At 35.6% G+C, this 25,956-nt stretch overlaps 1 protein-coding gene across 2 annotated transcripts; it reads right to left on the bottom strand.

Annotated features, from left to right (window-relative positions):
* Positions 1 to 76: 76 nt before the first annotated feature.
* On the bottom strand, positions 77 to 25,321 carry LOC149777914 (alpha-(1,3)-fucosyltransferase fut-5-like). 2 transcript variants are annotated; one of them, XM_089938288.1, is made up of 3 exons: positions 23,965 to 25,321; positions 2,282 to 3,500; positions 77 to 922 (listed from the first exon to the last, which is right to left on the bottom strand). In XM_089938288.1, the coding sequence occupies exons 1-3, from the start codon at positions 24,036 to 24,038 to the stop codon at positions 857 to 859; spliced, it is 1,359 nt and encodes a 452-aa protein (XP_089794414.1). In that variant the 5' UTR covers positions 24,039 to 25,321; the 3' UTR covers positions 77 to 856. The 2 variants fall into 2 exon arrangements, with proteins under 2 accessions (XP_089794414.1, XP_089794415.1); XM_089938289.1 differs by lacking the exon at positions 23,965 to 25,321 and adding an exon at positions 20,706 to 21,116.
* Between the last annotated feature and the right edge of the window lie 635 nt (positions 25,322 to 25,956).

The following is a 25,956-nucleotide window of genomic DNA, read 5'->3' as shown; positions in this document are numbered from 1 at the left end:
AATCCTTTCCAGCAAGAGTTTAATGTGCAGATGTCAATCTGAAACAATAATAACACACTTCAAGCAAATATTCATGGTAAGAAGAACGCATTTATTCAGATATGAACATCAATTAACACATACCCTTTTAAAGTCCTGATCCGTTTCCGGTTGAAGTGATATGTTGCATTGAGATGATCTGAATATTTCGATAACAGCTTAGTTGTACGAGCTTTTGACCTTAGAGTTAAATCAAATAGATCTGTTAGTTTGGTAAAGGTTTATATCATTACTGAACTTTATAAATTGCAACCCGGAAACATATTTTCTTTTGCAGTTAAAACATTTTTCCTTGCGCAGTCAGTAGCTTTAGATTTCAATAAAAAGCACTTCCCAAACGTCGACTATATAGAGTGTAATCTTTCGCTTAACATGAAAATGATATGAAAAGAAGATTTAATTTTAGCATACAAACTTTATTCCATTTACATCTATAGCATTTTAAAAAACAGATTTTAGCAAAATGTTTATGTTTTGTCTCTCTATTTGGACTCTTCTTTGATTGTATTTAACAATACGATCATTTTGTGATTCCAAAAAGAATGTCTTAAAGTTTTCAAATTTACGAGTACATGACAGCTAAAAGAAGCAGTAACGTATGTTCCAGTTATGCATATTCGTCTTCGGCTGATAGAAACAATCTCTTTTAATACTCGAAAACTATTATGAACAAGTATAGTGATATAAAATTAAGTCGTATCAATTATGACATACGGTTAGAAATCACATATTTCTGAGGAGACAAGTGGGATATATTCGTATTACTTTTATATGTAGGAGTTCGTATTGAAAATCATGACACAGGCAGTATAGAATTTCACTTTACAGCTTTCCACGCCAGAAAATGTGACCTTGCTTTAAGCTCAGCGTAAAGTAATTCTGTCTGAAAAAGAAAAAGCATTCACTTTAAATTATTACAGTTGTGGATTTAACTTGTATGTTTGTGTCTGTGGATATATATATATATATATATATATATATATATATATATATATATATATATATATATATATATATATATATATATATATATGATTTATCTTTTATGTAAATTGCTGAATTATTAAATAAAATGATTTCACTGATACAAGCGACTTCTTCAATTTATTCCTTTCACTTATGTCAGTAATTTAATTAAAAACCCATTCCTCGAAAAATCAAATCATTTTCAACACAAGCCATAAATTATTTAATCTTTCGAGAAATTTGTTATGTGTGATTGTTTTGCACTTCCCCCTCAGTTTTACATATCCTTTGCCAAATTGAATATCTGTTAAAGCATGACTGTACGTCTAAATCATAGGATATTCCTAAATCTGTTACACGGAATAAACGGATTTTGTTTGATGTGCCGTAAAGCATAATGGCACAACAATGATCTTGCTTAACACAATCGAACGTTCGATGTGCGTAACCAACAATAGGAAATCTCGAGTTGATCAACCGTTGCAAACTCTAAAACCATCATAATGATTCTTGGACAGCGTATGAAATTTGATGAAATTTTCTTCAAAGATAACCTGAAGTCTCTCGTAAGTGATAACGACTTCCGATCCGATTGTTTAATATGACTTACGGCATTTATCAGCGAACTGGTGTTACCAAGGTAGCTACAGCGGATAACTGCAAGGTCAAACTAGTAGCATGATAAGTTCAACATTTCTGCAAATCTTGTTTGATCTAAAGCGACTTTTCAAATATAATTTAGAATCGGAATCAAAATTTCCATGAAACGTATATCATGCCCTGTTGATTTTATCTCTAATCATTACGTTTCAGGCGCAAACTCAGTTCTGCAAATCAAAACGATGTCAGCAATACGTTTCACGTATGTAACCATTAGGAATTAGTGCTAATAGCAATTATGAGAAAATAAGTTTTTTAATACAAAATAATGATACGAAATTAGTCATGCCAAGGGTGACGAGGGACTATTTTCTGGTTAGTAGACAGATAGAGATGAGAGACTTGATTAGCGTACAAAGATTATCAGAAATTATTTAGATATCAAACTAGGTTTGGATTTCTTCACTTCATGCAACATCTACTTGTTCTTGTTGCTTCTAAAGCACACCCTCTCTCCAAACAGACGTCCAAATAACGACCTTTCAGGGGAATTTTCGAAAGTTTGAAACCTGTTCTAAAAATAAATCAAGAAATAAAGCTAACACTAGACAAATTTTCTAATTACTTTCGAGCATGCAAAATTTTAAAAAATACCTGGTTTAAATATTTTGCTCACCATTGCGGCAGGACAAACATCAGAGTCGATGTATTTCTTAACATCCACAGTTTGTGACTCATAGTGTTTGTCCATCGAGTGCAGCTTTTCACACAAATCACACCAAGCTCTGCGTCCTGTCAGATCTATAGTGAAATTCTTCCGCCATTCAAAATAACTATTATACAGAGTTTGATTTCTGTTCACCAGTGTTATGTAATCAGCAAAATCGTTTACTGATGAAAAGTCATACACATTGATGTAGGAGTTAGGCACATAACCGTTCAAAATGTCCATTCGTTTCCAGTTCACAATAGGAATCTGTTCCCGAACTAGAGCCTTCCAATAATGTTTAGTTATATAGTCCTTGCACTCATTGCTCTCAAAAGCTAGGTAAAATCGGTACTTTTTAATCTCCTCGTCACACTCTTTATTGAAATCTTCCCGCGCTGCCCCACATGTTCTATTGTCATAACAGTTCCCAAGCATTTCTATATTGATGTGTTTTGACATTTCATGAATTAGATCGTGCAGTCCCCCAGGGTCAATGCTGTCACTTAAGGTCCCAACTATGAACTTGACCTTCTCCGAATAGATGTTTCTACTATCATATTTTTTACGGACGTTGTCCTTTTCCACTACATCCAGGTTCACATATCTGCCGTAAGGGTCAAAGATCGTAGCGTCCGATCTATACCACATGGTCCAATTGAAGATGTTTCCGAATATGTTAACGTCACCAAAAAGGCAAAATGGCGGATCGGAATTGTGAATTATCCACACTTGATTTGGATTTGATACATTTGGAAATGGAATCGTTCTTTTTGTACCTATTTCCCCATTAGGAACCCATATGTGAGCAAGATGAAATAGCACTGCATCACTATCCACCAATAGTTTCGTGTTATTAGTAGCATAACACCGAGAGGAACATTCCCGCAGATGTCCATTCACACGATTAAGATATTCGAAACTATGGTGGTGAAACCCTGTCCAGAAATGTATTACTTTTACTTTCTTTCCAGTCGACCTTCTTGCAAGATACTCCACAGTTTGAAAATAATTTGGTTGTTTAATAATAAAGCCATTATGTTCATCGAGACGTCTAATTGTATTAAGAACATATAAGATTACAATTGATATAGTAAAGAAAAAAAGAGGTCTCACTCGTCGCACATTCATGTTCATTGCACTGCCAAGATTGAAATGCAGCGGTTTTCTAAACTTCATTATAAATGATCTGAAATAGAATAGATTTAATATATGCTTTAAAGGTGTCAACAGCATGTGTTTTAAGTTGAATGACTCGTCTAATACAGGTCAGTAAGTTAAATACTTGATACTACTTCAGTCTATCCATTTTATAGACATTAAATTACTTCTCGTGCATATAGTCTAAAATAATACGTCTTCAGAATAATTGTAAGAAAGCCACAGGCTACATTTGTTCCTTGCCATAGAAGCAAAAATAACCAAAGCTACTATTACATAATCGTTGTCGCTTTTCGTATTGCACATAACATAGTTCCAATGGAATGGATCCAGGATTATTCTAAATTGAACCTCGAAATTACAGATGCAAATGTCACTGCCAGAACTCAGAACAAATGCATGTTTAAAAGTCTGTATGCATGCTGAAAATTACCATAGGACATGTCTTGATAAAATTCCTTAGTGGAAAACGAAATAAACGAGTGCATTAAAGCATATGCTGAGTTGAGATTCGACACAGAAAAATGAAGTAAATAATAAACAGTAGCATTTCTGTGTTTGTATTAGGCTTATGATTGTAATTAGCTCTAAAATGGATTAAGATCAGCAGTGTAAAAATTTCATTTTGAGAATTGAAGAACCCTAAGTTATAAAATTGAGATTAAAAGATTAACATCTGTACAAACTATAATGAACCGAGCATGATGTAAATTGTTATATATATATATATATATAGAGAGAGAGAGAGAGAGAGAGAGAGAGACACAAACACACACACACACACACACACACACGTGTGCGTGTGTGTGTTTGTATATTGTCTTGAATGGGTTGGTTGATACGTATAATAGTTTCCACCAGAAGCAGATTTCAGGATGTACGCAAAAAGACTTTTCATGCGTACAATAGACTAGTCGTATGTTTCGCTTTCTGGTTTCATCTTGTGCAATGCCCTGCAAATGATGCATGTCATTACCACAAGAGGTAGAAATAATCAAACTGATGTTCCTATATTTCCAATAAATGGTAGAAATATGGGCTCTCTTTTTAGAATGATAACCAAAATGTATAAATGCAATGGTCTTTATAGAAAGCTGTTATTAAATGCTACATACAATCCGTATTCTTCAAAGCTACAATTATACGTATACTCAGTGAATCCACACTACTTGTGCATTACAACCTGTCGAATTATTCCCCCCACCCAAAATGTACATCTAAGCATGTTTTGACCTGTTTAATCAATATACACCATCTGGTGATGTACGTGCAATAACGTTTTCACCACTTAGCAATCATGTATACCTTATATTTCACTTTCTTTTAGGTATTATATTGTTCCTCTGTGAAATCGAAACCTTATATGATACAGAAGGGACACACAATGTACTATCATCAAAGAAATTCATCTCGGCCGAATATAAAAAATTGAATCATAAAAACGTAACTGTTTTCGAGCTCCCTCGGTTTGGTAATTACTGGTATTGCAGCAAAACGTGCACTTGCAGTTTAAGAAACACTTAAGGTGAAAAATAGACAGACACTGGTCCAGTAGAACAAAAGTTTCGTTATCATTTACGAGATCTTGATTGTGAACGATTAATACGTGTTCAGAAATCCCACCGCACCTATTTACTACCCGACTTTTGTCCTAATCTTAAATCTCGTCTGTGAAACATATACAGATCCGGCTTATAATAGCCATTACAATCACAAATGTAACAAATATTTTCTTTTTTCTGACTATAATTGTCCAACTTAATTATCTTTACTGTGTACGCAGATATACGTATAAGGAGAAAGAAAACATTCGTAACGTCCTGTCTCCATTTTCCTGTTTTTATCCTCCTCTATTTGTTAACACTTATGTGCAATTATAGAAACATATTCAGCACGAAAGGGAATGAAAGCACTATATGATATATAACACATTTCAAATCACAGAAGTAAAAAAATATAGAAGTCCGTTTTATATTCATGGTCATTGAGCTTTCCAATTCAAAACAGGTTGTGTCAGACTATCACAGGTTACGATTGATGGTCAACCCCATCATGGACACATACCAAGATGATGTACTATATAGCAGTGTATTTATTGCCCTTAAGACACCATATATACCTGGAGAACTAATTGTTCCTCCATGTTAAAGCGTGGTGTATATTTTCCGGAAGATATTTCTGCTGTTTTGTGGCATTTATAATTGAAATCCGTATACGAAAGAACCCCTGATTGACGTAAGTGACGCACTGACGTATCGGTGGAGCATGTAATTTGGAGCATGGAATTTATTGTCTCGATTTGGTGCCTGCAATGCCTGCATACTATTTCTTAGAGCAGTTTCAGCTGGTTAAGAAAGTATCATTCTCATACCAGTGTAACATTGAAATGGTACGTGTGTAAGTTTGTACAAATCAATAAGGCTTATGTGTAGGTACGATATCATGTTATGTCAGTTTAGGCTGGATTCTGACATTTCAAATAAAACCTGTTATGTGTCTGGAATCTTAATATGATTCGATCCACATAATAATTCGCAATAACTAGTATCGCTAGGCAACTGGTTTTTTCAATTGGAATAGTTATACTTCCTATCACAAGTTCTCACCTTTAGTGATACAACATGTGATTGCACAAACGCTTGTCGAATGACACGTCTCACAACTGTTTCAATTTACTAGATGTTATCAAAATAAACACTGTAATTTCCGTAACTTTCAACTGGCATCAATTTTCGTATTTATTTAAAAAAATTAATTTAGGAGATTGGGAATGGTCATAATGTTCCAGACACATTTGCATGCAGTACAGGCTAAATGCAAAAATTTTAATCCCACGAAATATAGTGAATCCACGGTTTCTCATAATACAACTTAGAACAAATTTTCATAAGGGTCTTCCTCTACGTTATATATATGAGCTGCATATAGATAAATTGACAAAGAGCGAAAGACAATCATCTTTCGTACTGTACTTAGACGAAGGTAAAGTCTCTCAAAATGGTCCACAGCCAAACAAAGCATGCAAGCATAATTGTACAAACCCCGTTTTACACTATGATAATGAAAGAAATCCACATCCTCCAGTTGAATGGACTGTCAGGTACCAGTCGCAATGTAAAGCGGTACAGAAGTATATATATATATATATATATATATATATATATATATATATATATATATATATATATATATGCTACTGCATGGGCAAATCTGAAAGTCCTTTGCATCATTCAGGATTTAACCGTAGCCTAATCACCACCCCTCTTTTAATATCTCATCCCATCCAACCTCCAGGAATAAAGACAGAAAACAAATAATGGCTAGTATTTATTGCCAGCCACTGTGGGTATCTAGGTAGAAGTACACAATATACGGTTAATTATTTAAATGAACTATATCAGCTGTGCTGTAATATTAGCTGTGTTGTAATATCAGCACATCAACAGAAAATGTAATCAGCACATTCGCACGTATGAATAGACAGATACAAAAATTAGTTTACATGAATTTGTTAAGTATTAAAGCATTCAGTTTAAAAACAGTTCTAGCACTGCCACGGCGAACACTGGCCATGTGATAGCCGCAGTACTCGCCACGACAGTTTCTATACAAGGTGTGACTGATCTGGTCATGAGCCATTGACAACTATATTTTCTCCTGCAATGTTATATTATTGGAAAAAGTCCAATTAGAGAAATTACTTTTCTTATATAAAATAATGACTAATTATACTGTTGGAAAGGCAGCTGATTTAACAGTATGTTAGTCAAAGCAAGTTCGAATATTGCACACAAAAATTAAGAAATCAGATTAACAAAATATTAACCGCGAATGAAATTTGAAAAATTGCCAGAGAAGCGGAAAGACAAGCCTTCTGAACGAGAAAGAAAAAGATTATCGGCGATTGAATCACCACACACAACTATATCTGACTTTGACTGATTTACCAAAGATAAGAAAGAACATGCCAAAGACTTATACAAGTGATACTAACAGTATTAAGAGGTTAGTATTAGTCCTGGTCGGCCTGGTGTCAAGATAATAACAAGTTTTGCAATTACAAACATTTATCACAATGACCAGAAATGAGTTTGCGCAAGATGGTGCTCCTCCTCTTTTTTCAAAGTTGAAGACAGAATGCAATGTTATTTTCGTTGAATCTGCCACGAACGACAAAAAAGCAGCTACGATTATTAATAATCTTGCAGACGACAAAAACAATATCGCTTCAGAATAAATTTTATTGTCGAACATGTCAGCGAAGATGGCCCAACATGGATTATTCGCGATAAACTCGACCCTGTTAAGGAATCACGAATACATAACAACGTCATCAGACTGGACAAAACCCCAAACAAGGCACGTTTACCGGAATAGGCAATCCATGCTACAATAACGCGTATACAGTATCCGCGGTGGTTTATGTACTATACCGTTTATGCGATCCTGATATTAATGTTCTCGTGCAGATGCGTGGTGCAAGCACTAAAGCCGCTACCGGCAAACACCGTAATAAAGGCGCACCAAGATCGATTATAGATCATAATTCACACGTCGGGAATAAATCAGTAATGAAGTTTCCGCTGGAAGAAACAATGCGATTTTATGACGGCTATATTTTTGAAGAGATTTATCATATTAGTGCGTGCAAACCTGTAATCTGTCTGGCTATTTTACGGTGACGAAGCAGATTTATGTTCAGCGGATTTATGCGCCACATATGAATCAACATTTGTACAATTTGTGCTACCCTCTGGCATAATTTATTGAGTGGAATCTCTTCGGCGTGAGATTAAACAGATTACGACTGAGATAGTGTTATGTCGGAGAATATCTGGAAGGCCTCTAATTTTGCCCCATGTTGCAATGATTTTTGTAAAATATTCGGCAATTATGTCATCTCGAACTCTAATCATTTTGTCGTGTTTCAACACGGGTAGTATTCTGGAGGGAGGATATTTGTCTTTGGCGATTTTTAAATAATCAAAAAGCACCTTTTTATTAAAGGGATCACTACTGGCTATCGTGTGAAACTGCCGTATCACTAATCAATACTCTAAGATGTTTCATTGTTGTGAATACTTTTATCGTTAATATCATCATTCGGATATTCAGTAAAATACTGCTGAAAGAGCGCTCGTAGACTGCGTTGTGTATTTTCATATTCCTGCGTAATCGCGCTGACGATTTTTCCTATTTGAGGAATTAGTATGCTACTATCTAGATATGACTCTCTCAAGATATTTCTCCAGTACGCTACTATTCTCCCTATAGGAGAATTTGGCAGTCTACCTCCTGTTAAGAAGGGTCTCCGTTATTCTAGGATTTTCATAAAAACAGACTGTGAAACAATATATGGCCGTGGTTGTGGTGGTGGAACAACAGTTGGCGCTTCCAGAGGCCGTCCAAAAACAGTTCTGATCGACGACTTATATACGTCAGCTCTCGTAATCCAGTGTGTCTATATTTCAATGGCGGTGCACAACATTGGCTTGTTTACTTTGACTCTTTTTCCGCTATTGATCTGATTCTACTCTGAAGCTCATCATTCATTTGTTCGATTTGATATGATCATGTTGGTACTTTGACGACCTTCCAGACGGGGGCTGTTTCATCAGGGCTGGTTTTATGAGAGAATACAATCGAATTGTTGCCGTATAATCCGTCATATGATTTGTCTCGGTTAATTGGCCAACTAAAACAAAGTCATAATTGTGCCAGTGTGATCTTAAGTGACCAACCATTGGCGGCTTTCATCGGAGTTGTAAAACCAATATCAAATTCCGGCTACGTCGACGTCGCTGAAATCATGGTGGTAGTCGGCGGTGTTGTGTTAGCGAGCATTTGCTCAAGTCGTGTTGTTATGTCTGCAGTCATTATTTTCTATGCGGCATATTCTAATTGTGATGTTGGAAACGTTGGCACGGGTATGTTTGCGTTCGAATGACACCACTAATAAATATCCCAAGTTCAGCAAATTCACTGTCTGATATTTGCCCATCGTTTAACCCCGCTGGCGGTATCGATGATATATTTTTTACACGCATACGTCGCCACTTTCGCTATTTCTGTTTGCTCGTGTAATTTCCTGTTGACACATGTAGATTTGTTTTCGCGATAATATTGAGGATACCAGCAACTCCGACAACAACAGCGATTCTGATTTTAACCACGGGAGATATCACGTGCGTAGCTGACAACGTACCGATTAAAGTCTCTGTTTAAGCGACCAGATAGGAAACCGCGCATACAACATTGTCTTTGACGATGATTCGTCTGGGATCATTTTGGGATTTTATGATGTACACGTCGATGATTTCTTTCAGCGATGCCTTCTACGCACATGCTTGTTTATATGATTCATTATGGTATATACTAACATGTCGATTCAAGCGTTGTCACGACAAATTCCAGACGCCACTAATACGTCATCGTAGTCAATTTTTGTCTTCTGGATCCAGTATGAATGTTTCCTCGACACCTTGCTTTAAAACGACTAAGACGGTTCTGGAAAATCTGTCGGTGGAATGACGCCATAGATATGTTAGAAATATACTAAATCGTGAATCGCTTTGATTTTTTTGGTGTTGTCATGGAATCGTGTTCGAATTTCAGGGAGCCTAATGTCGACGACATTTGGAAGCCCCCAAAAAGATCATTAAAGGGTCTATTTATGTTTCTACGAATTTTTTTTATATATGGTCATGTGATTGTTATATTAAGGTCTGAAATTGGCCAATCCTTCACTGATTTTTCCTGCTGAGGTGTTTAACGCGGTGACGTTGTTGTCAACGTATTTCTTTGTTGCAGCGTCATCGTCCGATCCTGGTTCTTTTAAGGTAGCAATACTATTTCTGCACATGTTGAGTTCACCAGTCATTGTATCGCCGGATTTAGCAACACTCCTACTGAGACTGCTGTGGGATCAGACTCTCGCTTGAACATTTGTTTATATCCGTTGTTGTCTAAACCGATGTTCTACGACCGATCAATCTCACCGACGACAGCCGGCCAGACCACTAACAGCTATTAGGTTTGCGGTTATATTTTTTCCACCTCAGCTGAGGCTTGTTTTGCCAGATATGACACGCAAGCGAATTCTTTCAACTGCTCATTTGCGGCTTGATGTTTCAATTTACTGACACTATGTGGCGTCACTTCGGTGCTGGGCAGTTTTACTGGCAGTAGGCAGACCGATTGCGGTCTGCGTATTACTCGCGTGAGTCTCTCTTTGATCGCCGCTAATGCTTTACCAGCAACATCACCAACAGTGCCAATACCTTTATCAAGAACAGCTTCAATGGCTTGCATGGCTAATTGATTTGCAACTGGGATAACTTGGGACTATCCTTCTGAATGAACCTTGAATAACATCGTCGCGTCCATCTCCGTAGATCGTGCTATATACAGGTATTCGTGAATTTATCACCCTGACTTTTTCAGGCCCACGTTGGGTGCTGTGTATAATCATATTATTTTATTATGGCCGATCTAACTGATCACTCACTGTACCAATCGTCGGTAATTTCATCGATCAGTGCCCGATAGAAGCTGCTGTCGATGATTCTACCTGTATATAAACGCTGAGAAATATCAGCTGCTTCCTTGATGATTTCGTGGGAATTGTTGCCGGCTCGTCGTCCACCAATCAGAATTTCTAGTCGATCAACATCGGCGAGGATGTTATTTGGACAAAGTGTATCCTGATTCACTTGTATAATACGACGTCGATCGCGAGTGACAAGGCCACTTCCGGCTGCTCCTTTAGGTGGAGCTGGTTGCGGGTCGAGAGAGTGCCACTGGAGTGACTTTGATGTATCTTTTATCTTTTGCTTCGTTATTTTACAGCTACGTTTCTACACCTGATTTTGTTTCTTCTTTTTTCGCCTTTTCATGCTCACGCTCCGTTTCTTTATTTGCATGCACATCTAGTGCCCAGACGTAAAGTTCAAAATCTTCATCATCTTTTTGACCTGCCGAGCATCGGTATTAATGCGATATAAATATTTAATTCACGCACCACGATTTGCAGTTCTAAGATATTCTGGTTTTACATATCTTTCATTTTCTTGCACCCAAATGCGGCAGTATCAAGTATTTGGATTTATCCAAGATAGCGACAATATCTTCCTTGGCAAATTTATCCATCAAGCTGGTTTTAATTTTTTTTATGGTGGTCGTTGTTGAACTTCGGTTGTTGGGTGAACTGGTGGTGGAAGGATTGATCACGGCCAGCAATATCAGCTGGTAATGTCTCAAGAGTTTTCTGTGTTTCCTCAGGTGATGTAACAATTGTTTGGGTTGGTTCGACAACTGGTTTAAATATCTGATCTGTGCCCTATGTAAATTACACATGAGACTTCCTGGCGCTTTTGTAGTTGCTGTCCGACAGAATCGCGGACTGGAATATATTTCTTGTTTGCATCTAGTCGCTGTCGATCTAGTTTAGCTGAACGAGATTCCATAGTTAGCACAGAATCACTCATTATTATTATTACAGCAACGATTTAATTACAGATCACTAATTCAGCTGACATAAAAGGTTCAGAAGATATTCAAAGCCAGTCAACCTGATGACAGCATTCGTTTTTGCTAGCCTCAGATTAATAAATCAGCATTACCGTATTCTTACATTGGGGCCTTGAATGCCATCCACACCCTTCGTGAATAATAACCATGCTTACATACAAGCCTCAGACTGGCCTATGGATCGTTTAATGAGTCAACATCACTTGGCTGAAAAATAGAATTGTTTTAGCCCCCGTGGCCTTGACGAGGAGGTTCGCCGCCCCAAAAGTCGGCCGCGTATTTTTGTTGTTGTTGGTCTCTCATACAGGCCTCGGATTCACATCTGGATAGTTTAATGAGTCAAAGTTACTTGGTGAAAGGATAAAGTTTATTAAGCCCCAGGTTCTAAAACGGAGAACTGAATGAAAATAACACCGAAAAATCGGCCGCACTTTTTTTTTTTTTTTTTTTGGGGGGGGGCTCGTCAACTCGCGCTGATCTAATTAACCAAGTCGACAAAAGATCATCGGACAGAGCTCGTCTTTCCTTTTACAACTTTCACAGCACAGTTATTTTGCAGATGAAATATGAAGGTTTTCGTTATGAATTACATTTAAATATAGTTTGTTTTCTTTGACTAAGTATGAAAGTTTCTCGTGTTTAAATGCGAGATCTATGAAGTACACGAAATTTAACTTCAGCATGTCAATAATTCCATAAACTGGCAAGAGCATTCACATTTAAATGAGAAAACATTACGATTATAATATAATGACTATAATGGATATAAAACACCAATGCAATTCAGACGAAACTAGTTTTATAGCATAATCCTATTGGTTCACATGCTGAAGATGGCAGCTTCCCTGTGTTATAATCATGTTCTCACGCTGTACGCTGTGCCCCATGTTTAAATGACGCAAACGAGCTTGCAATTTCACAACTAATATCTATTTGGTCGACCCACCTACGATATATGATATACAACTGGAACACACAGCAGTATTCTATCCAATGTCCTCTTCCGGGTCTCCAGTTGTCTCCAACTCAAAAGACAACACTACTCCAAAGTCTCAGCCACCGAGTGGTATTCATACTTAGCATAAGTTTTGAGAACTTGTACAATCGATGTAAAAGTACTACATTTTGCATTTAGCACAGGTTTTGCTACTGACAGTTTAAAATCAAAAGCCAGACTGACATATGTTTTAACAATTTGCTATAAAACAAGAACAGAAATAAAAAAGGATAACAATCTAAGATAAATACTTTTAAATCTGACTTTTTTATGATACCAAGTTGGTATACTTTACCTGTCACGAATTATCATTACAAATTGACATTCGGATTAGTGTACACCAGCTACAAATGTGTTGCGATAGAAGCTGAATTATTTGACCACAGGGTAAGAAGGCACCAAAGATGTACAATCTTTTAACGTACTCTCTTATGTAATACATAATGTGTTCTCTATTTTAACTGAATTCAGAACAAAGTACTTCAAATAATAATCTGTTATCTTTATTTACGTATTTGTGTGGGATTTCTTTTTTGTACAACTTTTGCTTGAATTATAAATAATTCCAATATATGTCATGAATTTAATTCATTAGTATACAGTCATGTCGTTGTTTTTGAACAAGTACGTTTTAGTTTCAGAACATAAATGCACATAAAGTCACAATTTTAATAGGATCGTTAAATTGCCATAAAATTTGAAGGAGAATGTTTGGAATTGTCGTCCAAGACATGGATCATGTGATGCGGAGCAAAATAAGTCCAGTTTAATGGACAAAAGTACAACAATGCACGCTTTATGTCTGACATATTTTGGAAAAACACAAATTCCGGAAATATAACGCTATTCTCAAAGTATTTATAGATAGCGTATTGTAATTATGTTTTAAATAAACTGATTCATCGCAACTCTTTGTGATGATGAAGCTTTATTGTACAAGGAAGAAAACCAAATCAGTCAAGAAAAGAGTTCATGGTACCATTTGTGTTCTGGCCAGCTGACAAATAATGCTATCAGGAATAAACGAAAAACTCTTCAAAGAAATTAAACTAAACATGTTATTTATCAGGGACGCCCGGCGCCTTTCAATAATTATATAGCTCTGGCACATAAATGTGGATGATTTTTTTTTCTTCATTATAAACGGATAGATTCATATCTTTATGTCCATTACGGAGCTTTCAAAATAAATTTAAGCCCATATCGATTTAACGAACTAGAACATGAGACATTGTATAGAATTAATGGATTCTCAAAAACAAATCGCGACAGTTTCTGACTGAAGGCTCGTTTCTTCATTTGGTTATGTAATCTCCCCTAATAATGTAAATCGCTTTAACATGGTTAACCTATTCAACAGAAAACGGTTGAATTTTGCAAATATATGTATGGTGCTTGGGCAGGAGACAAGGAATGAAATGAGGTACAGACTAGTCAACGTGCAGATGGTTAAGCACCTTCATGGTTCTGAAGTATATATATATATATATATATATATATATATATATATATATATATATAATTTTTTTTGTTTGTTGTTGTTGTGGGGTTTAACGCCATTTTTCTGCACTCGATAGGCTATACGTGGCGGCCAGTATTAATAGTGGAGGAAGAACCCTGGAAAATCCCGGAAAGAACTACTGACCCACGAGAAGCTAATGGCAAGCTTTCTCGCATACTGAATCCGAGACCCGAACCGGCGGAGACAGAGGTGAGATGGCAGTGATCCGTAACGGAGAGCGCTTTAGACCACTCGGCCACCCATATATATATATATATATATATATATATATATATATATATATATATATATATATATATATGAATAATTTAAGCATGTCTGAAGCATTACATACGAGACAACCTGTCATAAAAAGTACTGATGCCATAGTTTTAGCATATATCGAATTAAATTGGTAGCACGCTTCTGGTCACGTATAACACACATTTCCGCCACACAAACTTTGCATTTATGCAACGGCAAAAGACGGACCACGGGGAGGTAGCGGATGAAAGACTCGTAATAATTATATGCAAAAGAGCAAACAAGTCATGAGATGGGTTAACATAAAATAGAGTGTATGGGGCAGGCGGGCCATGACTGGCTGATAACGGAATTGAAATCTTAAGCAAAAATATCATTTTGTGAGCTTGTCCTATATGTACCAGAATACAAATTAAGACACTGTCATCTTAATGCGATTTTAGTCATTTTTAGACAACTGACTCGGTAATACTCAGTTATAAATGTAACATTCGATTCTTTATGTATAGGATTTGTATAGAACTGCCGAAGGCTTATCTGATTTTATCCAAGCAGAATCTTGCATGCAGAATGAGTCTATAGGGAGAAATATAAGTTTCATCATGTGTCAAATGTAAAGTTATATACTATGTAATATTATGGTGTTTCCCTACGTTGACAGTGGATTTTGAATTAGTATCCGATAGTCATAAGAGGCAACGAACTTTGCGGTGGTACGTTGTGTCTAGAAACGTAGATTAGTTAGACATTACTTCTGGTGTATTAAAGAAATAGAAATCTTCGTGGGTGGGTAGTTCTTTAATTAACGCGCAGTTTGGATGATAAGCTCGCTTAGCTAGCATATTGTATTAAGGAAATATAAATCCTATAGTGTCAACGGTGCTCAGTTACCGAACTCGAAATTACAGATCGGACTTTTCTGACCTACTAAACGATCATGCCAATGGTAATTCCCTCTAGAACTTAACGGTGTTTCGGTTGTAGTATGCCTTGTGGGATCTTTAAGTAAGCCAGGTATGCCACCTTAGAGTTTTCGAAGATCTAATCGACCATATCAAGATGCTCAGATTAAAGCGGATAAAGTGTACAAAGTAATAAAAGGTAAATGTAGCACGATACAATGAAAGCCTGTTTTATTGTCTCGAATCGTCAGATTAGGGAAGATTGTTGGCCCGGGGATCATTGTTAAAGTTTGGTATAGGATTGTACGGGTGACCGATGCAGAAGATAAATGTTATATTACTTGGTCAAAAATGAACATTGCAAAACCTATTCAAATGAAACATCCGTCATTATTATTGCGTTGGGTTCAAATGTATTTTGCTTTGTGACTTCATAAAAGTTAAGTCTGAAAACGATAACACACACACATATACATATATATATATATATATATATATATATATATATATATATATACAAATAACACGTTTTATAGATGTCTGTGTTATGCAATTATCTGTTATAGATTTCTCACCGATGCGACAGAAATCTTGTTTGTTTCCTAACTTTACTTTCGCTGTTTCTGTCAGTTCGTCTCAATCGTGGTATCCACGAGCTAAGAACTACTTTATCAAGGGACGCAACCATTGTCGTTTCCTGCTTGAATCGATGGAGTGATTTTCCAATCAAATAAATGCCAACACGCAGAAATGTACCAAAAATGTTGACCACTCCGGTGGCCTAGTGGTCAGAGCGTCCGCCTCGGATGCGGGAGGTCGTGGGTTCGATCCCCGGACGAGTCATATCAGAGACTTACAAAAATGGTACTAACAGCTGCCTCGCTTGGCGTTCAGCATTAAGAGGTTAGTGTTAGGACAGGTCGGCCTCGTGTCAGGATAATGTGACTGGGTGGGACATCATGCTACATGTCTGCGGCATGATGCCCCAGTGCTAGACATCACTATAAACTGCCACATTGCAGACATCGTAGCGATATGACTGAAAAATTGTTAAAGCTACGTTAAAAATCAAAATCACATCACATCACATCACATCACCAAAAATGTTTTTGGGGAGATAAACAATAACTTAAAAAAGAGAATTTTACGGGCACCAGATGGGGCAAGGAAACTTAACTCACTAACTAATTAATGCGTCTTTTGTAAACAACATTTGCACATTGCTTAAGAACTCTTTGCAGAATACTTACAGTCGGAAACAAGTAAAAGTGTTGTTTCTATTTGTGTGTGATGGTCTACACGCGGTAAATGTAGCTGGATCCTAACAAGATGATTATTCTAATTTTCATAAAACATTACAAGACCAAATGACCTACAGATAAATGTGAATTAATAATAGTGAGTGATGAAACTATACGTCTTAAATGTGCTTAACTGTATTGCAAATATGAACAGCTCTTTAAAGGTAAATATTGGGTGAGAAAAATAATTTACGTTGGCATTTGCATGGAGACAAGTAAATCCCTGGGTTACGTTATTTGTTTCCCAACTCGGTTTGGACCGAAACAAAGGAAATCACAGTCTCTGGGTGACATTAGTCTCCCTACGAGGCAAAGTTTAACCCCGAGACTATGATTTTCTTGCCTCGGTGCAAACCCCAACATAGATAATATTAATCCCCGAGTATGCGTCATAGTAGTGTGTGTTATATATGTCTCTGTATTATAGATGTCTCCAAGTAGTTATATTTACATCCACTGAAATTAAAGGATCGTCTTTCATGTGATCAAAAGTAGCATGTTCTCTTACGACGAATTGTAATGCTGTTAATTTAAAAACTTGTAACCCAGAGTTCAGGCTCAGAATTATAAATGAGACACGATTTAACGTGCACGTGATTCATCAGCGTTCCATTGCATTTCTCGATATAGCTCAACAGCTTCTTCGACAACATATACTTTGTACATGATGTCGCAGACTTTTATAATTACTTCCCATCACTGTCGGCCAACGTTTGGGACTTGAAATGCATTGGAACCATGATCTCCATTAACAATTGAATGATTTCAATATATCTGTGTGTATTGATAAAAAAAAAGAATGTCGTCAGTAACCAATATTATATGCGTGAATAGATGATCCATTGATTATCCTATCTCATCGTGCCAGTGTAACAAATTCCGTTCCTTTAAATAACAATTCAAGTTGACCCAGAAGACGACATACACCTTTCACAAAAGAGGTAGGCCTAGACACGACTGGATCTGAACAGGATCCATACAACGTGGTAAACATAACACTGCTGTATTATGTCGATGGCTACCCTGGCTAGGTTCTTTGCACAATGGACTAAATTAGACACATGGCGGTTGACTGACATTGTTCTTTGTGTGTCAAACTATTTTAACCGATTTGTGTTTAAAGCTTCGTGAACATTTACCTTTCATGATTTGTTTGTGCGTGTCAGCTAACATAAAATTGACTAGGCACTTAATTTCGCTGGTTTACAAAGAGACCGACGTCCTATTTCCAGTGATATTGGAACGTTTGCTTCAAAGTGACGAGTATTGAAGGTCTTAAAACTAATGTAGCGATACCAACGTAACTAGGGGGAGGTCCGAGTGCCACCATCTTACAATATTTGTTTCGAGCGGGTACCCGTCTTTACGGGGCTCCCATTCTTTTAACTTTGATTGGATAATTGAATGAATAGCGCGGGGAAAAATTGCATAACCTGCGCGTCGTAAACCATTTGACTTTTCTTTTAAACTATACGTTATTGGTAAGAATTGGATACGGATCATCGACAATTTTCCTGACAATTCCACAAAATGTGTGGATCATAGAAGGTGTCATGCTAGAGAGGTTTTAGTTATGTTTCTAAATATGGAATGTATCAAGGACGTTTTGGGTAGTTACAATCATTTCGTGGGAACAGAGCTGTCTTATAACATACCCACCCACCCACGTCTCATCTTTAACCGGAAATGCGTGTCAGTTTTCTCCTTTGAGCAACTGGTAGAGGTATCGAACACAAAGTTTGACGCTTTATCAATAATGTACAACTAAATCGGTGACAACACGAAATCACATTATCTGTACAATAAATAAACATATATGTATCGCAGAGGTAAGGTGATTTATTGTAAGGTATTTTACTGATAACTCGTTAGACTCCTTTGGTATCAACTATATACTCACTGAATATAAATAACGTTGCTACCGCTACCAGTAATCAGCACAGTTTGTTTTTATTATTACTGCTACAAAATAGTATAAAACCTGATTGATACCTTTGGATATGAAATTAATATAGAAGTAAAAAAGGTTTATACAAATTTATACTTGTATCTTCACAGATGAGATATGGTTGTTTTCTGTACGAAGAATAAGACCCCCCCCCATAATTTTGAAGAATATCTTTTGAAGTTTTTAAGGCTATTGTAGCATCCATACCCAATGCATAAACACCTTCCTTTGTCTGTTATTTTATAATTAGTTTACACTATTTAAAAACGAAGTTAAGATTGCCATGACCAAAAATACCAGCACAATAAAACTATACAGTAAGCCAACAGCAAAATAAATAAATAAATAAATAAATAAATAAAAATAAAAAGTATATGTAACTTTTCATTAGAGAAAGATAAATATTGTGTGCAAACCTGCATTCATGAAAACAATATTTTAGATGAATTAGTTTTTAAAAAATTCTCATAGAGGTAGTCATTTATAAGGAATAAATACATGGATTGTTTTCTTACGTTGTCCTTATAGATTTTTTTGAAAAGTAAGGAGGCGGATGTTACCAATCCCCTTTGCTTTTCACTTTCACTTAAATAAAACATGAATAAAGACAAGCTTTACACATAATATGGCTCTTGGATTGGATATACACTAATAATGATAAATTCTGAGTAATTAAAGCTGCAAATTCTGGATTGGCCGAGGCACATTTCCCCCAAATTTCCTTTTATATACCACATACATTGCTAAAGTATGCCTCAATAACAGTCTGGTTATATTATCTAGTGGCCGTTTCATGAATTAACCCACCCCCCAAATATTTAATTACTACATTTATATTCAATATATATATATATATTATACAAAAATTGCTCACTTTTTGGAGATTCTTTTGTGCAGGCAATAAATTAATCTGTTTGCATTTGCTGTAAGCAAAGCCCATAAAAATGAGTATATTTATTTGCAAATTTGCTATTTCTGATGCTTTGACCTTCTCAAAAATACCATTCATGAACCTGAGACGAAATTTTTAATCTTATCCCATACTAAAGACGACTAACCAGCTTGTACACTTGGTTTAAATTGTTTAACACCTACACGTACCGGTCGTTTGACCGAGGAATAAGGAATGGCCTGGAGCATGCGCAGCTTAGCATTATACTTACGCACCATATGGAATTACATCACAATTAATACTTCCAGTTCAGTACCCACGAATTTAGTTCTAGTCTATTTTTAGAACATTTTTTCCTCTCTCATTTTGGTGGTGATAGAAGAGTTTTATTTATGCATTTTTGGTAGGGATTTAAAGGTAACTGTTTATTCTTGATAATATGAGCTCAGGGTGTTGTTGTCTGTATGTATTTTGGCGACAGTGCACAGTGAGTAATAAGGCCTTGGTGATGATCCGGAAGTGAAATACGTGTTCTGGTTACATGCTGTTATGTTGACAGTCAATGATCTAAAAAAAGAGCAGGTCAACCTTTGACAAGAACTTCACCGTGAAGTCATCTTTGAAGGTATTTTAGATTAACATATGATTTGCATTGATTGTCACACAGTGGAAAGGTCAGTACTGAGAAACAAATGTAGAGAACATATAGTAAAATTAATTGTGTACTATGTCCATATATTGTGAATATATGAAAGTTCTTTAGCTGAATTTGTCCCGGATAAATTATTATCATAATCTTAAATGATCTATGTAAGTATATTTATGCTGCTAAAGTATACTACTGCACTTCTACTAAATAATAATAATAATGATGATAATAATAATAATAATATCGATACCTTGTTAAACCGTTGAATTTTACTCTCCTTAGTTGGCGGAACCAGTAGAATTTTTATGACACCGGATGTGGTTGTGGCCAATTTCATTACAATATACACCATTGAAAGTGTGGCCAGGGGATGAGAAATATTTTATCGTTGGACTTCTTCCCAATTTTCTGGTCGTCTAGTCAGATCGTTGGAGGTTTATTTTTATTTTAAACGTCTCAGCAAAGCACATAAGGGGATTACACTCTGCAATCATTACTGTTCCCCATCAGAATGTCAATCACAGAATAGAGCAGATTGTTTTGCAGGTAAACAAACATATTCTTTCCCTGAAAATTACGTTGGAGTCTTCGTATGCATATGAATAGGAGAAGCTGTACCCCTGGGATCAAGGTAAAATTTGTCAGTAATTCAACATTTGTCATATTTGTGAGTCATATATGGTCCGTTATATTCCTCCAGATAGTTTGAAAAGTTTCTAACACAATAAAGCATGACTAACGCAGTAGCTTGCTATTATATTTCGTGTCCATTGCAAACCTGGGCTTTTATTCTTTGCAGATTGATCTGAACAAGATATGATTACAAGATTAGTACTTTGAATAAACCCGTACGGCTTTGTTAAAAGGTTTTGACCGACAATTGTTCTTTATCTCTCAAAATAATTAGCGTGATTTGTGTTTAACATTTCATGAGCAGGTATCGTTAGTGTTTCTTTTATTTTCGAGTAGACCAGCTAACATTAAACCGAATCGACATTAACTTTGCGACACTGTGGAGGTCTACTCCGAGACAGGAAAAGGCATAGACTGATACTGTGATGTTTACTGCAAGCCTGGACGAATATAACCAACATATTCATCAAAACTGCAAATATTAAACATATTTTGTATACTTCTAATCAAACATTTTCTTTTGTTGTGTTATTCCAACTAGTGGAGACAAAACCCTCCACAACAATGGCTCATACTAATTCAACACCACTGCACAAAACAAGATCGCAGCGCACATTAAAACTTGTTACTGATCACCATTAAAATTTAGGCGGATGTGTGTACATGACAGGATATTAACCCCTCCCCAATTTATCCGCAAAAGAGTAATGAATCCGATGCTCGACCAAATGAGCTACCGGATTATTGGCACGGTAGCGTCCATGCAATTGCTCTGTTTGTCCGCATTATTTGCTTATACGGACTATTTTCGTGTCCCATTAAGCTTGCTTGTATAACAATGTACCTAAGTCTATTAAAGAAACTAATTTGCCGATCATGACACGAATATAAATCAGTTAATAGAAATCAGAAAGAAACATAATCGACTATAATCTCATATAATTATAATAACAACGGTATTATGAACAACTAAATTCTATTCTTGCAGTACAAAATACTTGTAATTAGGAGAGACGGGTGAAAACGGAGAGGGAGTGAATGAGATACAAAGAGATAATTTTTATTATTCCACCCGATAGTTATTTAGTGAGGCCGCAATGACAACATGTAATTTGTAGTACAGAAATCCAAAGCTAATTAAGGATGATTAATGTCTAAAAATAGGTCCCATCGAAGAGAATACTCAGTCGTGATTTAACGGGTGATTAAAGTTAATTACGTACTTCCGCTGGTGTGAAAACGATCCATTTCAGCCGAGTTTACTTTGATCGAAACGCTTTGAGACTTGTTGATACTTTGGCTATGAATATTAATATATAAGTATACTATCGTAATAATATCTTTATTTGTTCCTACACTTCATTTTGTAAACATGGCAAAGGTCTGCAAACTATTAATATTGACCTGATTATTGTAACATGTACAATCACTTATACCATTATCGACCCATGTAATGCAGATGATAATAATAATAATAATAATAATAATAATAATGATAATAATGAGGACTTTGTATAGCGACTAATCTTTAGAAGCTCGAAGCTCTTTACAACATTAGACAACACCTATAAGATAAAAACATATAAAATGATATGATTACAAAAACAAACACCATGAAATTAGAAAACATAAAAACGCGCTGAAAATATTTAAAGTAGGAAACATTATTAGGTCTTTAAGTTTGTTCTTGCAGTCGAAATAAGTTCTGAGAGCACTCTTAAATGGGATCATTGTGTTTTTGTGTAAAAGTTCAGTGGGCAATTCATTCCTCGTTGCTGGGCCCTTGTATGCAAAAAAACGCTGTCCATATGACTTTATTTTCATAGTGGGAATAATGAGTATACGATTGTCAGATACTTCCGTTCACAGTTCCATATTGATACTAAAATACATTTCGCACTTTGTCATTCGGACAAAATCTCTCTACTGATGGATCTGGACAAGGGATGTTTTACACCAGATTGTTTGAAAGGGGGTTAATTATCTTTTTTTTTTTAGTTTGAAATTTGATGCACAAAGTATAATTGCTTGGAGCTCCATTGCGTCAAGTACAAATTAAAACTGTGATCTCTTTCCTTTTAGAATAAATAAGTTTTGGGAAAATGCAAATGTATGCGCATTTAGAAATTAGATGTATTCTTGGAAATATAAGTTTTTCATGTGAAAATTATTAATAATGTTTGAAGCTTTGGGCATGATATATTCTCATGGTAACTTTGAACAAATATAAGTTTTCCTTTCCCACGAGACTAGTGCTTAAAATTCCATTGAGAAGGCTGCATAAATCTCTCTAAAACGCCAATTGTCCAGATGTAATAGTCATTTTTCTTAACACGAATGTTAAAATTCAGGTTTGGTTTTGGTCATTACGTATGTTCCTTCTGGCTGGACGTAATAAAATTAGAAACATCCGGTTTCTGGCGTCAGAATTACTCGATTTGCAAAGTATGCTTATGTTGAAAAGTTCACGCTTGTTGATAAAATAATTTTGATAATTTTGATATTGCTAAAGTCTTAAATGATTACGGTTAAAGCCATGTTTTCCTAGTAATTTGAGTCTGGGAATGGAACCCACACGGACAAAGGTGCGATGGCAGTCATGTGCAAAGTATGTATGTATGTATGTATGTATGTATGTATGTATGTATGTATGTTTGTGTGCGTGTATGTTTGTGTGCGTGTATGTATGTATGTATGTGTGTGTGTGTGTGTGTGTGTGTGTGTGTGTGTGTGTGTGTTGGGTTAACCGATGATCACCGCAATCCTGATTATTTATTACCGAGTAATCTTCGGTATCCAAAAAGGGCATACAAGATAAACGAAAATACAAAATGGTAAAATCATTACAATTCAGAATCAGACGTTTTGGAATTTACCTCACTGTTTCTGACGCACCCAAGGCATTTGCCCTCCTCAGTCGCCTCCTCGTACTAAATGCAGAAGGGCCCATGACGTCTTTTCATCATCTCGAGGCCCGCATCAGCCAGTATGTAATTGTGGTCGAAATGATGTATGAATAAATGAATAGATTTAAGTAATTATGAATAGACGAAGAGATAGATAAAAAATGGATGGATGGATCGATCAATATATATATATATATATATATATATATATATATATATATATATATATATATATATATATATATATATATATGTCGATAAGTAGGGAGAGCGAGAAAGAGGGAGAGAGAGAGACATACAGACATACATACAGAACACGTATACGCCAACGTAATTCGCTTTTCACTTTAAAGTTGACCACCAGTGTTATCTTGCGCACGTTTATTGGGTATTATTCACACTTTGAGTAAATAGACACATGCACTTTTGCTTTATTGCCCTTTCGCTGAAAGTCAGGGTCTTTTTGAAACTTTGATACCCATCGCCCCCCCTCCCCCCGACATAATCCAGCCCTGCACAGAGAGAGAGAGAGAGAGAGATACTGCCAGATGTCTACGTCCATCGGCCCAGATTCGTGGTCTCGTGAGACTGACGGATGCCTGCTATATATAAAACTTGTTATAAAAAATAGCAATTCCTCAGAAATAAATAACAGAACTATATTGTAATCATTGTTTACAGTTAGCATAAGATGTGCAAAATTAGAGCGCATGAATATACAAATAGTTCTTTCTGAAAGTACGCAATAATAACGTCTGCTTATTACAAGGTATTTGTAATCTGTATTAAACTACAAATGCAACGGCGTACGTGCCTAATTTTCATTTCGTCGGCCTTCTTAATCATATTTACATATATGTTACTGTCGCATCCGGAAACATGCAGAAGATGTAAACTAGTTTGGAGTTATATTTTAATTTTTAATCATATTATAAGGATACTAAAAAATGAATTATTTTTTTCTGGAAATATTTGCGTGCTCATACAGAGTTCTTGGACAAAGATATTTATTTAAATTTTATTCGCAAATTCAATCACCGGAATATTTTTGTCTGTCGAATAACAAAGAACCGTAGACGCTACAGCGCCATTTAAAGGCTACAGTATACCATATCGCCCTCCATTTCGGATATTTCTTTGGGGCTCGACATTGAATTCATTAGAATATTTACTTATTAAGACTTCTAAAACTTAATTCGTGGATTATTCTTTGATTATTTTTGGATTTGAATCTTAAAAACATACGTTAATATATTTTCATTTATTTTTTTTCCTCAGTTGTTACAGTGTTTTTCCAGGGAAATAAATTATTTGTTAAATATTTCAAAGCTTGTTGTTTTCAATCTTTCTTTTGTTACTGTTTATTATAGCCTAAACACGTAACATAAGACTTTCACGGGGAATGTGGAATACACTGTGTCAATGCAGACTGTACACACTCACAGACATACACCTGCATATATATATATATATATATATATATATATATATATATATATATATATATATATATATATATATATATATAATATGCTCAATAATGTTTCTTTAAAATAATTCTAAATTTAATCAGTAGAAGTACACCTTGTATGAGCTATAGCTGGTCAGTAGTAGTACATCGTTTCCTCTATTTGATAGATACGAAATATCAGACAGTACGTGCGAGTCTCAACAGATGGCTATAGTCCGTTTCTATCAAAGCAAGTTACTACGTTTCGACAAACAATGTTAATGAGCCTTCTATGTAGGTGTGCTGGTTTATATACGTTATAGATTAAATTTTATATATATATATATATATATATATATATATATATATATATATATATATATATATATATATATATATATATATATGTATGTATGTATGTATGTATGTATATATATATATATATATATATATATATATATATATATATATATATATATATATATATATATATATAACCAATTAAAAAAATG

Source organism: Sinohyriopsis cumingii, chromosome 17 (genome assembly GCF_028554795.1).
Source record: "Sinohyriopsis cumingii isolate HCF-2022 chromosome 17, ASM2855479v2, whole genome shotgun sequence".
In the NCBI taxonomy this organism is placed as follows: Eukaryota; Metazoa; Mollusca; class Bivalvia; order Unionida; family Unionidae; genus Sinohyriopsis; species Sinohyriopsis cumingii.
This window is presented reverse-complemented; position numbering and strand designations above follow the sequence as displayed.

Bases quoted from the DNA above. Each gene is read 5' to 3' on its own strand.
- LOC149777914 (XM_089938288.1), bottom strand. From the start codon at position 24,038: ATGGGCCCTTCTGCATTTAGTACGAGGAGGCGACTGAGGAGGGCAAAT. The intron at 3,501-23,964 runs GTAAATTCCAAA...ATTCTATTTCAG, and splicing joins GGTGCGTCAGAAACAGTGAG to ATCATTTATAATGAAGTTTA. The intron at 923-2,281 runs GTGAGCAAAATA...TTTCTTTTTCAG, and splicing joins ATGTTTGTCCTGCCGCAATG to ACAGAATTACTTTACGCTGA.